This window comes from Macrobrachium nipponense, chromosome 29 (assembly GCF_015104395.2).
Source record: "Macrobrachium nipponense isolate FS-2020 chromosome 29, ASM1510439v2, whole genome shotgun sequence".
Lineage (NCBI taxonomy): Eukaryota > Metazoa > Arthropoda > Malacostraca > Decapoda > Palaemonidae > Macrobrachium > Macrobrachium nipponense.
In genome coordinates this window covers 45,263,351-45,275,850 of record NC_061092.1, presented here as the reverse complement: position 1 = coordinate 45,275,850, position 12,500 = coordinate 45,263,351, and the positions used below count along the sequence as shown (strand labels likewise).

Genomic DNA, 12,500 nt, shown 5'->3' with positions numbered 1-12,500 from the left:
ATATATATATTATATAACCTTACATTAGAAAATTAGACGCACAGATGTGTACTGATTTATAATACATAAGTAATAAGAAAAATTTAAATGAAAAAATTACATAAAATCTGGAATCAGAATTTATATAATATACTGGATTAAAAATGTTTAGTTTAGTTTATCCCATGTCACAGATAATAAAATGCACAATAACATTCACAAAACATTTTCAATATAACAACATGACATTACTTAACAATGACCTTCAACATACACAAAAAAAAAAAATTATGAATAAAACCGAAGATAATAAATATAACCTCATATCTGTCAATAGTACTTTACTGTCAGGCTAACCACATTTGAAGGTTATTAAGCAAATTCGGCAAGACCTATTTTTTCTTTTTAAATGTAGCTTTAATTTCCATGACACGGCATCTTCCACTTTCAGAAGAAGAAGAAGAAGAAGAAGAAGAACTACTTTACTTAGAAGTTAGAAATTTCAGTTGCGAACTGGAAAGTGAACTTGAAAACATGGAAACTCCCAAAGCGAGTTTAATCCATATGGTGAGTTCCAGCCATGGAGTTCTTTTTATCTTCGCAGTGCTACTCATGCACATGGGCGGAAGCCTCTTGGGTGTAGTTGCAAAATGCATTCTCTTATGACTAACTTTACGATAATTATCACGCAAACATTCGGCAATCTTTAAAGCCAGGAGGTTTTCACACCCAGAATTCTGTATTTATTCAAGCAGATCTCGCTTTTTCCAGCTTGATAGCAAGCTTATCTCTATGTTTTATCAAGCATTGTCTTAGGCTCTCCTTCTAAAAGCCATGTCTCAGTGAAGGTGTCTGAACCTTCAGTAACCTACGGCACCCAAAAGGTTTCAGCCCCCTCATAGGTGAACGACTGACCTGGAGAATGGGAAAGGGGATACCGCTAAATCTCTGGAGCCCCATTAATGACTCAGCAGGTCCCTTCTATTACTGGCCCCCCTGAGGGTTAAACCACATGAACCAATCCCTTTTTATCCCAGATATAGTTAATTTGGGAAAACATGTTCTTTATTGCCACAGAAATGTGCGAAATTGCCTCTATGGGAAAGTCTTTATTTAAAAAAAAGATGTGTTGTGACATTTTGAGACAAATCCCCATCATAAAGTATTATAGTATCCAATAATATATAAAAAATATACCCCAGGGCATAAATGGTGGCTTCGAATAGGGCATACATACCAGCGAAGAAAATATGGTGTGGGGGGAGGGGGAGGAGGCAGGTTATCTGACTGGGTGAGGTGAGATTTTACATTCTGATGTATTTCCCTTATCCACCAAAAATAGTCTCACATTACATTGTACTAAGAGAAGCCAATCTCAATTTTTGTTGCAGGGGTCATGGCTTGACTTTGCCCTAACACACATCTATGTAAATTTACAGCTGTACTGTACTTTTTTAGAATTTACAAATGTATCTAATAAGTATTTCAATATCATTTTCTTCAACCAGTCAACAACAACAAGGTAATACATTATAGAACCAGCAATAAGTACAATAGTTGTATTGTTCTTCTTGCTACTGTACTTATTCTTGTATTGTGCTAAGTCATTTGATCTTGATTTCAAGGGAAAGGTACTTGGAGCAAAACACCTATTCTTTCAGTCATATCTAGCCTAGATGTAGTTAAATTCAAGACTACACTGTGTAATTTTACACCAGCTTTTTTTTTCTTTAACCAAGTTAATTTCAAGGAATGCATCTTAACTCTGAACTACTGACCTAATCTAACTACAGGAACTATAACTAAGACTGGCTAATCATAACTTTTGGCTTGAAGTACTCAATCTCATTACAAACAAGGATAGAATCCTGCCTTTCCTTAGCCTAACCTAACTTGAGAGAACCATAATTATTTTAAATTCACATTCATGAATGTATCTGTAGAGGTACAATAACCAGCCACAAATGTAGAATAACATTACTTGTCATTCAGTGACATCTTATCTTATTGATTAACTTGGTGCCTTTGAAGACAGAACTAAGCTGCAAAATTCAGTTGAGGTGCAAGGCAATGGAGGGGAATTTCTATTACAACAGTGCTAGATACTTAGCCAATAAAAATTCACACAAGACATGTCACACTAAAATTCTAGGCCACAAATAATCCTTGGTATCAAATTCACTTTACCTTAGGAATAACTTACACCTAAAAGGAATTACATTTGAGTACAACTACCCTGGCCATGATAAGAATCTACGCTTTTTGGGTTTAGTACAGAGATGACAGCAACTTAAATATTTATCTACTGAGAGAGATATAAGCAGATTTCCTACTCTTCTGTACATAGTTCTGTCAAGTTCTAGCATTGTAGACTGAAATCAGCTTTATTTAACTCTTTGATAGCTAAATATTCGCAGGTTAAAGTGAATTTCATGTTAATAGGTATTTGTGGCTTAAGTGAATTAGTGACTAAGTTATCATATATGGCAATGTGTTACAAACTTAGCATATAGCTATCATGTTGAGGATAAGCTGATCATACTCTTGTCTTTTCTCAGTTTTAAACTAAATCCTCTCTGGCAAAGGTTATGCCCCTCTACTGAATTATCTCAAGTTGAACTTGCTTAGCATCCTCACCAACAAGCCTTTTGTGGACTAAAGAAAGTATTTTCGTTTCATTTATGATGTTTCCTGTATAACTGTGATATACATAGTTTCTATATGACCTTAAGAATCATTTTGAGAGCCATGCAAATAATTTTGAGATGCACAAAAGATTGCAGCAACAGTATCAGTGTTTTCTAGTCTGTGGTTACCTGTGAAGTCATTCACTGCCTTTATTGCATCAGAGCTGATGTCAGTCTGATGAGAGCATGAAGAACGAAAAAAAGCATCACATGTAGTTGTACAAAGACTGAATTAGTAGTGTATATGAAGGGCATGTATATTTCCACAGGGTATCCACATACACACTGAAAACTACAATGTATAAACTGTTTTGATTTTGTGCAATGGCACACTGGTAATAGGTAACGATAATATATATAATACAAAGGCTAGTACACTGCTCCACAGCTGGGCATACTATTCTCTCCTTCTTTGTTACATACACTAAACACAGCAAGAGATATGTACATGGTTTACCAAAAAGGGTTAACGTAGTAAAGCTCACTTATATTTGATATAACTCAGACTTACATATTGCAGGGCATACTATAAGGCTAAGCCATACTACAGTGCATGAGATATATTCCAAGGAAGAACACAATCCTTCTTTTACCTACCAAGAATGGGCCTCCAAAGTTTGGCAGACTAGTGAAGATTATGTTAACACTTTTGGCCAGAAAATACTACATATCATTCATAAGCAAATGCATATTTCACTGATTGCAGTTCTTTAAAACATTTAGAGCTGCAGATGTTGAAGATTCGGACAATTAGTGGTGTAAAACGAGGAGACTAGCTCTACGAACGGTGAGGATGTTCTACTCACTAGGATGCATTAGATTGCATAAACATTACAGGCTAATAAGGCTTGATTCCTGAAACTGACCAGGGCATAAATTGTCAAGAGCCAGTATATTCTAACAACATTGCCATAGCCTATCAAATGTTTCAAGGAGCTCAAAGAGTTTAACAATAAATCAACAAGATAATTATGTAAAGTGTAAATATTGAAGACAACTGATTATAAACATCATTATTGTTAGCCAAGCTGCAATCTTAATAGGAAACGCAGAATGTTTCAAACTCACAGGTTCCAGTATGGAAAGTAGCCCTTTATGTAACAAAATACGAATGCTGAAAGGGAGATGAAACAAACAGGAAAAAATATTAAGAGCTTAATTTTTGAAGTGAGACTCAATGTGAGTCAGCTCAACAAGAACGCTTTTTTCTGGAAGTTCAGTAAAAAGAATATGAACTAGCATAAAAATTGTCATTGTTTGCTGAGCAGGGACAGTCGTTAATTAGCATATAATTAGCATAACATTACTTTTCTCATAAAGCTCATTATGTTAATTTTCAATTCAACGTAAGCACAAGTTGACGTTTTAGATGGTAGAGCCAGTTAATATTTCATGCACTAAGAACTTAACACTATGAAATAAATTAGCTGTCAACCACCCCACCCAGTTCTGAATTTCCAAGTATCCAATAAAAATGAATTGATACCCTGTCAACTCGATGTTAACGAAAGGAAATTTGGGTTTGCTCCTTACATATCAATGTTATTGTAATATCCTTTTAGTTCAAGTACTATTGAGTACATAATTATATTTTCATTTATATATATATATATATATATATATATATATATATATACTACATATATATATATATATCATATAATATATACATATATATATATATATATATATATATATATATATATATATATATATATATATGCTTGTACGGAGTGTTAATTCTCGTATAGTCATAGCTGTACTGGGTACTAGATCTAATTTGGGAAAATTTGTTACCACTGACATTTTTTCTTCTTTCTCTTTTCCTCACAAGAGCCCCTCAGAGAAGAGACAGTACCGGCTTCAGCGGGAAACTCACCTTCTGGAGGACGTGGTCAAATACAAGACAGAGAGACTACTAATTCTCAAGGCTGAGAACGACCGTTTGAAGCTCCGGCTACGAGGAAGTGAGTTGATCCTTCGAATACTTTTCTCTACTAAAGTCGAATATTTTAGTAAGCTCCGGTCACTCAAAATAAAGACTTTACATCGGTTAAGTATTTTGCCATTTGACATTTAATTTCCCTACAGCGGGAAAATTTAAATAAAATACCTTCCTAATTTTTTATTTAAATTTTTTTTTTCGAATAAAATTTAATTTACAATACACCCATCCTTATTGCCTACGAATGACATTTTCTGCTCACAGTTACAGGTTGCGTGATTAAATTCCCTCACCCATCGAGCCATTACGTTCATACCTAATATCATTGTATAACAATTCACTTCACAATAAATAGGAAAATCCGCCTGGCTGAGAGAGAGAGAGAGAGAGAGAGAGAGAGAGAGAGAGAGAGAGAGAGAGAGAGAGGGCGGGGGAATTCAATATTAATAAGTTAAAGAAGTGGCCGTCAGATAAAGGAAAAGACGAGGCAGGTCCATTTGCACCTTTTCATTCCCTTATAGCCCTGATGCTTCATAATGAATGATCTCCTTCCTTCCAGAGATAGAGCGTGCTTACAACGCCCTGGAAACTGCAAGCAAGACGACAGACCAAGGTGCGGCGACTGCCGAAAACGGCAGCGAGACAGCCGAACAAGGGCCCGTGTCTGCCGAAAACGGCAGTGAGGCGACGACCTCAAACCAAGAGGCAAGTCGCGGGAGAGCTGCCCCTTCGGCAAGGAGGGACTTGCTGGGTCACACTGGTGTTCGGCCCTCCCGCTCCTGACGTAGGACGCCCGAAGATAACGGTGGAGGTGGTTTTATTCTGAGATATCTCAAGGATTTTTTTATACCAAAGTTCCCAACGATGGAGCCAGTCATTTTTACATAGAGTAGATTGTTTATGTTTTTAGGTCCCTGTTAGAGATCTCCTGTTTACCATGTTTGCTAAGCTCTTTTTAAAGAGAAGGTCCCGCATAAAAAGAGGAGAAATACCTGTGAATGTTTGTATGGTCCTGACACCTCTTAAATGACTGAGAAATACCTGTGAAGGTTTATATGGTCCTGACACCTCTTAAATGACTATGTTTTAAATATCTCAGAATTCGATATGATTGATTATTGTCTTCTGTATCGGAATGGATGAAACATTCGCTAAAAAGTTAGGTCTGGTAGGGGTGTTTCCAAGATTCCAAGAGCGCAAACACATGCATGCTCTCATTATATTACTTCCATTCCTGGAAAATCAAATTATGGACGTGTAATAAAAATTACCAGCGTGATCATGAATTTAATAAATTCCTGTACACGCCTCTCTCAAAAAGTAATTTGCAAGGAAGGCTACTGAAACCAGATCCGGCGATATTGCTGGGCATCGTGCTCTCGGTTTTTTTGTATACAACAGTATATATATATATATACATATACATACATATATATTATATATAATTCTGAATACCTAGTACTTAAATGAGTTTTTAAGATGCTAAACTAAATGAAAAAACATTACTTCCATATTAGAAGTCTGATGGCCTAATTGAAAGTTAAACCCACAAAAAACGACATCTATGAAAAGCTTAAAAGATTTAAGATTAAGACAAATGTCAAAGCACATGATGAACTCAACAATCTACTAATATAATAGACTCTACATAATTCCCTTTGTACTTCCTAAATTAACATATTTCAACTTTAATGGCAGATTTCAATTAGTTTAGGTGGGTATTCCACAATCGAACATCTCACCGAACTTGAATTTTGCTATAAAGATAATACAACTAAATAAATGAGTACTTCAAGCTATCAACTTTTAACAATTTATGAAATATAAAATCTTGACTCTTCATTGAATTTATAGAATAATTCGAGAATATTTTATATCCTATGTTTCAATCTCGACTTTGGGTCACTTATGGGAGAGTTAACTTTTCATTAACTAGAAACAATGAAAAATAAAAACGTGTGAGAGAGAGAGAGAGAGAGAGAGAGAGAGAGAGAGAGAGAGAGAGAGAGAGAGAGAGAGAGAGAGTAAAAAACACCGCCTGATTCCTCACTTGGAGGATCATGAGGACGAGGAGACCAAGTCGGCTTCTGTCCCCTGGGACAGAAGCATAAAAGGTCAACTGTTGTTGGCTGATGAAGTAAATATTTTATGAACATCTAAGCTGACCTTTCCCTTGCAACTGCTGACCCCGAGCAGAGAGAGAGAGAGAGAGAGAGAGAGATGCAGTTAACAGATGAGGAAAACTAATAGGCATGGTGGATAAAGTCATCAAATGACTGTAGAACAGAAACACTGTAAGGACGTGCTCAAAATTGCCGTCTGTGACCTAAACAAATATAGACATATATATATATATATATATATATATATATATATATATATATATGTATATATATATATATATATATATATATATATATATGTAATATGGCTTAGTATCGAATTCACTCTATCTTTGGAAGAACTATCATTCAAAAGGAACTATGGCTGATAACTGCATCGCCTCGGCCGAAATCTGAACCTTATAGGCTTTTGGTTTACATAAACGATAAACAGTCGACTCTGACCATTCTGCTATCAAGTTAGATAATTATATATATATATATATATAATCTATATATATATATATATATATATATATATAGAGACCTTACTTTACAGACCTTACTTACAGAGAGAGAGGAGAGAGAGAGAGAGCCGGCTCCTGAAGATGATATTTTAATATACGGACGGATATATCAAAGAGTGAGGTTGCTAGCCCGCTATTCTACCTCTTGCAAATTCGAACTGATAATGTACCAAACGTTTTTGACAACTCTCGATAGACACCCATCTAACTACAGGACAAACCTTGATGATGTTTAACTTCTCTGATCGAAAAACTGTATATACATGCATTTATATATATATATATATATACTATATATATATATTATATATATATATAATATATATATATATATATTATATATAATCCTGCATAAAATGCGCCTTTCCCCAGCTTTTAAGATTTCCATGAATGATCTGCCTAATCCAGGACAAACGATTCGTAAGCATCCCAATAAATGCCAAAGGAACCCTTTTGCAAGGAGCTGCAGCCACGGAGGGGCGTGCCCCTTAATCTCTAAAAGGAATGGACACAATCCTTAAGGACATCGTCTCGTAAAATGAACTACCAAAACGACTCACCACAGGGAAAAAAAAGCACCCATTAGCGAGTTGCCAAAGACTAATCGGAATGCCCAAGAGACTTGTGTGATGGGGAGGGGAGAGAGAACGGTGAGGTTTTGCAATTCAGGACGAAGAGAAAAGGGGAGGGGGAGGGGGGGTCAGGGGGTGGGAGGAGGGAGTAGGAGGTAGGGGTTTAATAACAAGCCCGAGGGCTCTTGTAAAACGATGTTGACAAATGATGCGGGCTGAGATAAACAACGCTGTTTCGCGTTCTTGCAAAACATGGCTGTTTCTTCATTCAATGCAAAATGCTACGATGGAATCCGCAACTTTTGAAAGGAAATGTGAAATAGTGAACATTCTCTCAAGTAATAATATACAGTAATCTGATTAATTAACAGAATTAATATATGCAAAATCTGATGTTTCATGTGAAGCAACTCGTACTCAGATCTTACTGTTTAAGGACGAGGAAGATATTCAGAATAACTACCTTAAATGTATTTATGATCATAACCATAACTATCCAGATCTATTAGAATATTAAATTAGATTTTTTTTTATTTCATTCTGAGACTTACAATCATAATTGTGAATAATTATGATCGTGTCTTTTGTCATATTTTGTTTGTTTGTATACAACTGTTGAATGATGAATACCCAGCGCAGAAAACTTCCAACCTGCAGTCGCTTCACGAATTCATGTACCCTTTAGACAAATGTATTCATCATAAATTCCATAAACTAATTCTCTAGGACCTAAGTTTAAGAATAGTGGATTCCTTCTGAATAACTTACTTTGAATAATGTAAAATCCTTAAACTTTGGTACGATAATATAAAGTTCAGAGCAAAATGGTTTCACAGCCAAATTGTTTCATTTGTCTCTGAAGAAGGAAAAATAAATTGTTGAGTCAATGTAATTTGGTCATACTTCAATGCTAATTGATATATCAAAACATGCAATATACCGTATATCCGAGTGGAAATAGGCAAATAAAAAAATTCTGAGAAAAAAATTTACATAAAATTTACGTAACAATAATTTAAAATGAAAAACAAAAGTGAAAATAGATCACAGCTACCACGAAATCCAGAAAAATCTGTTAAATATATTGTAATATTTTCGATCGAGACAGCCTTATGTGACACAGGTTTTAAAAGTAATATTCACGAAGTTGTGTCGAAGGGAAAGCTTACTATATATGCAAAGTGGCTCGCCTATTTTTCAAAAATCATCGCCCGTTTTGCATAATTATGAAATGCCATCCCATATCCCAGCTCTCCCGTGCATTTATTAAAAGTCAAGAAGATATGCTACACCATGTTCTCAGTTAATGGACAGTGTTGCCATCCATTTTGCCTGCTTTTTATTTGTTTCTCTGATATGAAGGAGGAGAGATTAGTATTAGTATATTAATGCTGAAATAAAACTATCAGAATGCCGTATCTTTTTACAGCAAATGTTTTGTCTGTGTGTGTGTATGCGTATATGTATATTTATATGTATATGTGTTATGTTTATATTTGATATATAATATATATATATATATATATATATATATATATATATATAAGTCTTATTCTTTAAGTATCCCTCTCATGAATATCTTCCCTGGGACTGACAGTAAACTTATGACCCGATAGTTACCACACTCCCTTTTGGTTCCCTTATATTTATATATTGGTATCATAATTGCCTTTTTCCAATCACTTGATACCACTTCTGTTCTCCAAACTATGCTAAAAACAACTCATAAGGCCTCTATCATCCTTCGTCCTCCTGTTATCAGCATCTCTGAGGTTATCCCGCACACACCAGCAGTTTTTCCATTTTTCACAGATTTTAAGACATCTTTCACCTCTTGTGCACTAATATCCTGTTCTTGTACCTCCAGCGGCTCGCTTAAGTCAGCAATGCACTCGTCACCACTAGTAGTCCCAACATTTAGGAATCTTTCATAATACCTTGCAATCAGACCTATAGTGGAAGAGAAACTTGGAGAACAACATTGTGGTTTTAGAAGTGGAAGGTCAACAGTGAATCAAATTTTCACCTTAAGACAGATAACTGAGAAGAGATGGGAGTATGCAAAGCCAATATTCTGTGCTTTTATAGACTTGGAGAAAGCATATGATTCAGTATGGAGGGATGGAATGTGGAGAGTGGCAGAGCACTATGGTATACCACTAAAAGTGATAAGAATACTAAAGAACTGGTAGCAAGGTCTGTGCAGCTGTGTACAGATGGATTGACAGCAAAGTGACTGGTTTCCAGTTGGAAGTGGGCTAAGACAGGGATGTGTTATGTCACCCACCTTGTTTAATGTATATATTGACCACATAATGAGAAGAGTGACGGAGAATGAAAACAAGAGGGGCTAGAATTGGTGGAGAAGTTTTTATGAATTTGGACTTTGCTGATGATGTTGCATTGGTTGCTGATACGTGGCTGGTGCTGGTAGGTATGGTAATGAGGATGGAGACAGAGACACAGAGTTTTGGCTTGAACATCAGCACAAAGAAGAGCGAGATCATGGTTGTGAGTAGGAATGACAGTTGGGGGCACATGGAAAATATGTCAATCAGAGGAAAGGAACTCAAGCAAGTTGAGAAGTTTCTATACTTGGGAAGTGTGGTAACAGCAGACGGGAGGCAAACTGAGGATGTACAAAGAAGAAAACTAGGAGCAGCAAGAGCTTTTGAAGTTCTGAGATGAAATGTATGGTCAAGGAAGGCATGAAATTAGCTTGAAAACTAAGATGAGAATGTTTAATGCAATACTACTGCCAGTCCTGATGTATGGTTCGTCCACCTGGGCACTGACCAGAACAGAGGAGAGAAGGTTGGATGCTTTTGAGATGAAACTGCTGAGGAGGATACTTGGCATTAAATGGGACGATTTTGTTACGAAAGAAGACATCAGGATGAGATTGAAGCAAATGCCAGTCAGTATCAGGCTGAAGAGGTGAAGGCTGAAATGGTTTGGTCATGTTGAGAGAATGGATAGGAATAGAGACCCCAGGAGAGCACTGAGAGCAGTATAAATAGGAAGAAAACTGCTGGTAAGGTCAAGAACGACATGGATAGACATAATTGTCAGAGATCTTGAAGAAGAAATCCAGAACCTAGAAGAAGCGAAGGAAATGGTTCAGGATAGAGACAGATAGAGGAACTGTATCAGCCTTATGCCACTGGCCAGTGGCAGGAAGATAAAATAAAGTAAAGTAAAGTAAAGTATATATATATATATATATATATAGACTATATATAGTATATGCAGAATCTACTGGTCACTTTTTACCAGATGCATATGTAATTGTAATAGCAAACTTCTCGAATTCTTCGTGCTTTTTTGGATATGCGTATCACTACAAAGCCCTAGATCCAAGTGCGAGAAATTCGAAGCATTATGTCCGTAGCGGGAAATGAACCTGCGTACTATAATCACTAGTAAGTCATGTGACCTCGTTGTGATATATATATATATATATATATATATATATATATATCAATATATATATATATATATATATGACTGGTAAAAATGTTCTGTTACAACAGAATTCCATCTAATAAAAGGAGCCCATAAAAACACCTAAATATAAAGAGAAATGTAGATATATTCAGAGACTGCTGTCTCCCTCATTCATCTACCTGAAGAGGGGAGACAGTAGTCTCTGAAATATAGTACTTTTCTCTCTATATTTTGGAGTTTTTATGGGCTCCTTTTATTAAATATATATATATATGTAATATATAATATATATATATATATTATATATATATATATATATATATATACATGTATATATTTATAAGATATTTCTTCCATCTCCATCTCAAATTAATGTAAAATGAACAATCATTCATAATTCAGTAAAGTTCCAGGAGCCTCTAAAACACTCACACAACTCCTTTGAGGGATTAACTCTGAATCATTGTTCATCCACTTTAACTGCACCAGCCTTGTCTTCACAGGAGTTCCTCGTTGGACGGGTGGTTTTCGCGTTCGGCTACCAATATGGTGGTCCGAAGTTCGATTCTTGGCGCTGCCAACGTGGAATCAGAGGAATGTATTTCTGGTGATAGAAATTCATTTCTCAATATAATGTGGTTCGGATCCCACAATAAGCTGTAGGTCCCGTTGCTAGGTGACCAATTGGTTCCTAGCCACGTGAAAATATCTAATCCTTCAGGCCAGCCCTAGGAGAGCTGTACATCAGCTCAGTGGTCTGGTAAAACTAAGATATACTCAACTTTTTTAACTTGTCCTCACAGGTACCAAAATCCAAGACACACCTGGCTGAGAGAGAGATTAATTACCGCCATATTGAACTGGCCACATGGCAACCACATGGTCGTTTGACTACAAAGGTCGCAGATTGCACAAGGACCGAAAACCCTGCCACCTGCCGAGATGCTGGTGAACTTTCTCCAGAGGGATAAAAGGCTCCCGCGCAAGAAAGATGGTCTACGGGCTGCTCTAGGAGCAATAGCCTGTGCCAGCGCAAGGCTGGCTTATAATCTTCAACAACAACAAGAAAGCTGGTCTTAGACGATTTCACACCGGCAGCGGATATGTACGTTCACGCCTGGGATAACCATCACCCCGCCCCATCCTTCTAGAGACGGTTTTGCAAGCCTATGTATGATTGTGTTAGTGCAAGACGATTGCTTCCCATCGGCGCCACTTACTTTCTTGAGCGACTTCTGTTA

At 36.3% G+C, this 12,500-nt stretch overlaps 1 protein-coding gene across 1 annotated transcript; it reads left to right on the top strand.

The window, feature by feature from the left end:
• Positions 1 to 400: 400 nt before the first annotated feature.
• On the top strand, positions 401 to 5,534 carry LOC135205966 (uncharacterized). Its single transcript, XM_064237148.1, has 3 exons — positions 401 to 546; positions 4,501 to 4,633; positions 5,171 to 5,534. The coding sequence occupies exons 1-3, from the start codon at positions 406 to 408 to the stop codon at positions 5,392 to 5,394; spliced, it is 498 nt and encodes a 165-aa protein (XP_064093218.1). The 5' UTR covers positions 401 to 405; the 3' UTR covers positions 5,395 to 5,534.
• The last annotated feature ends 6,966 nt before the right edge of the window (positions 5,535 to 12,500 follow it).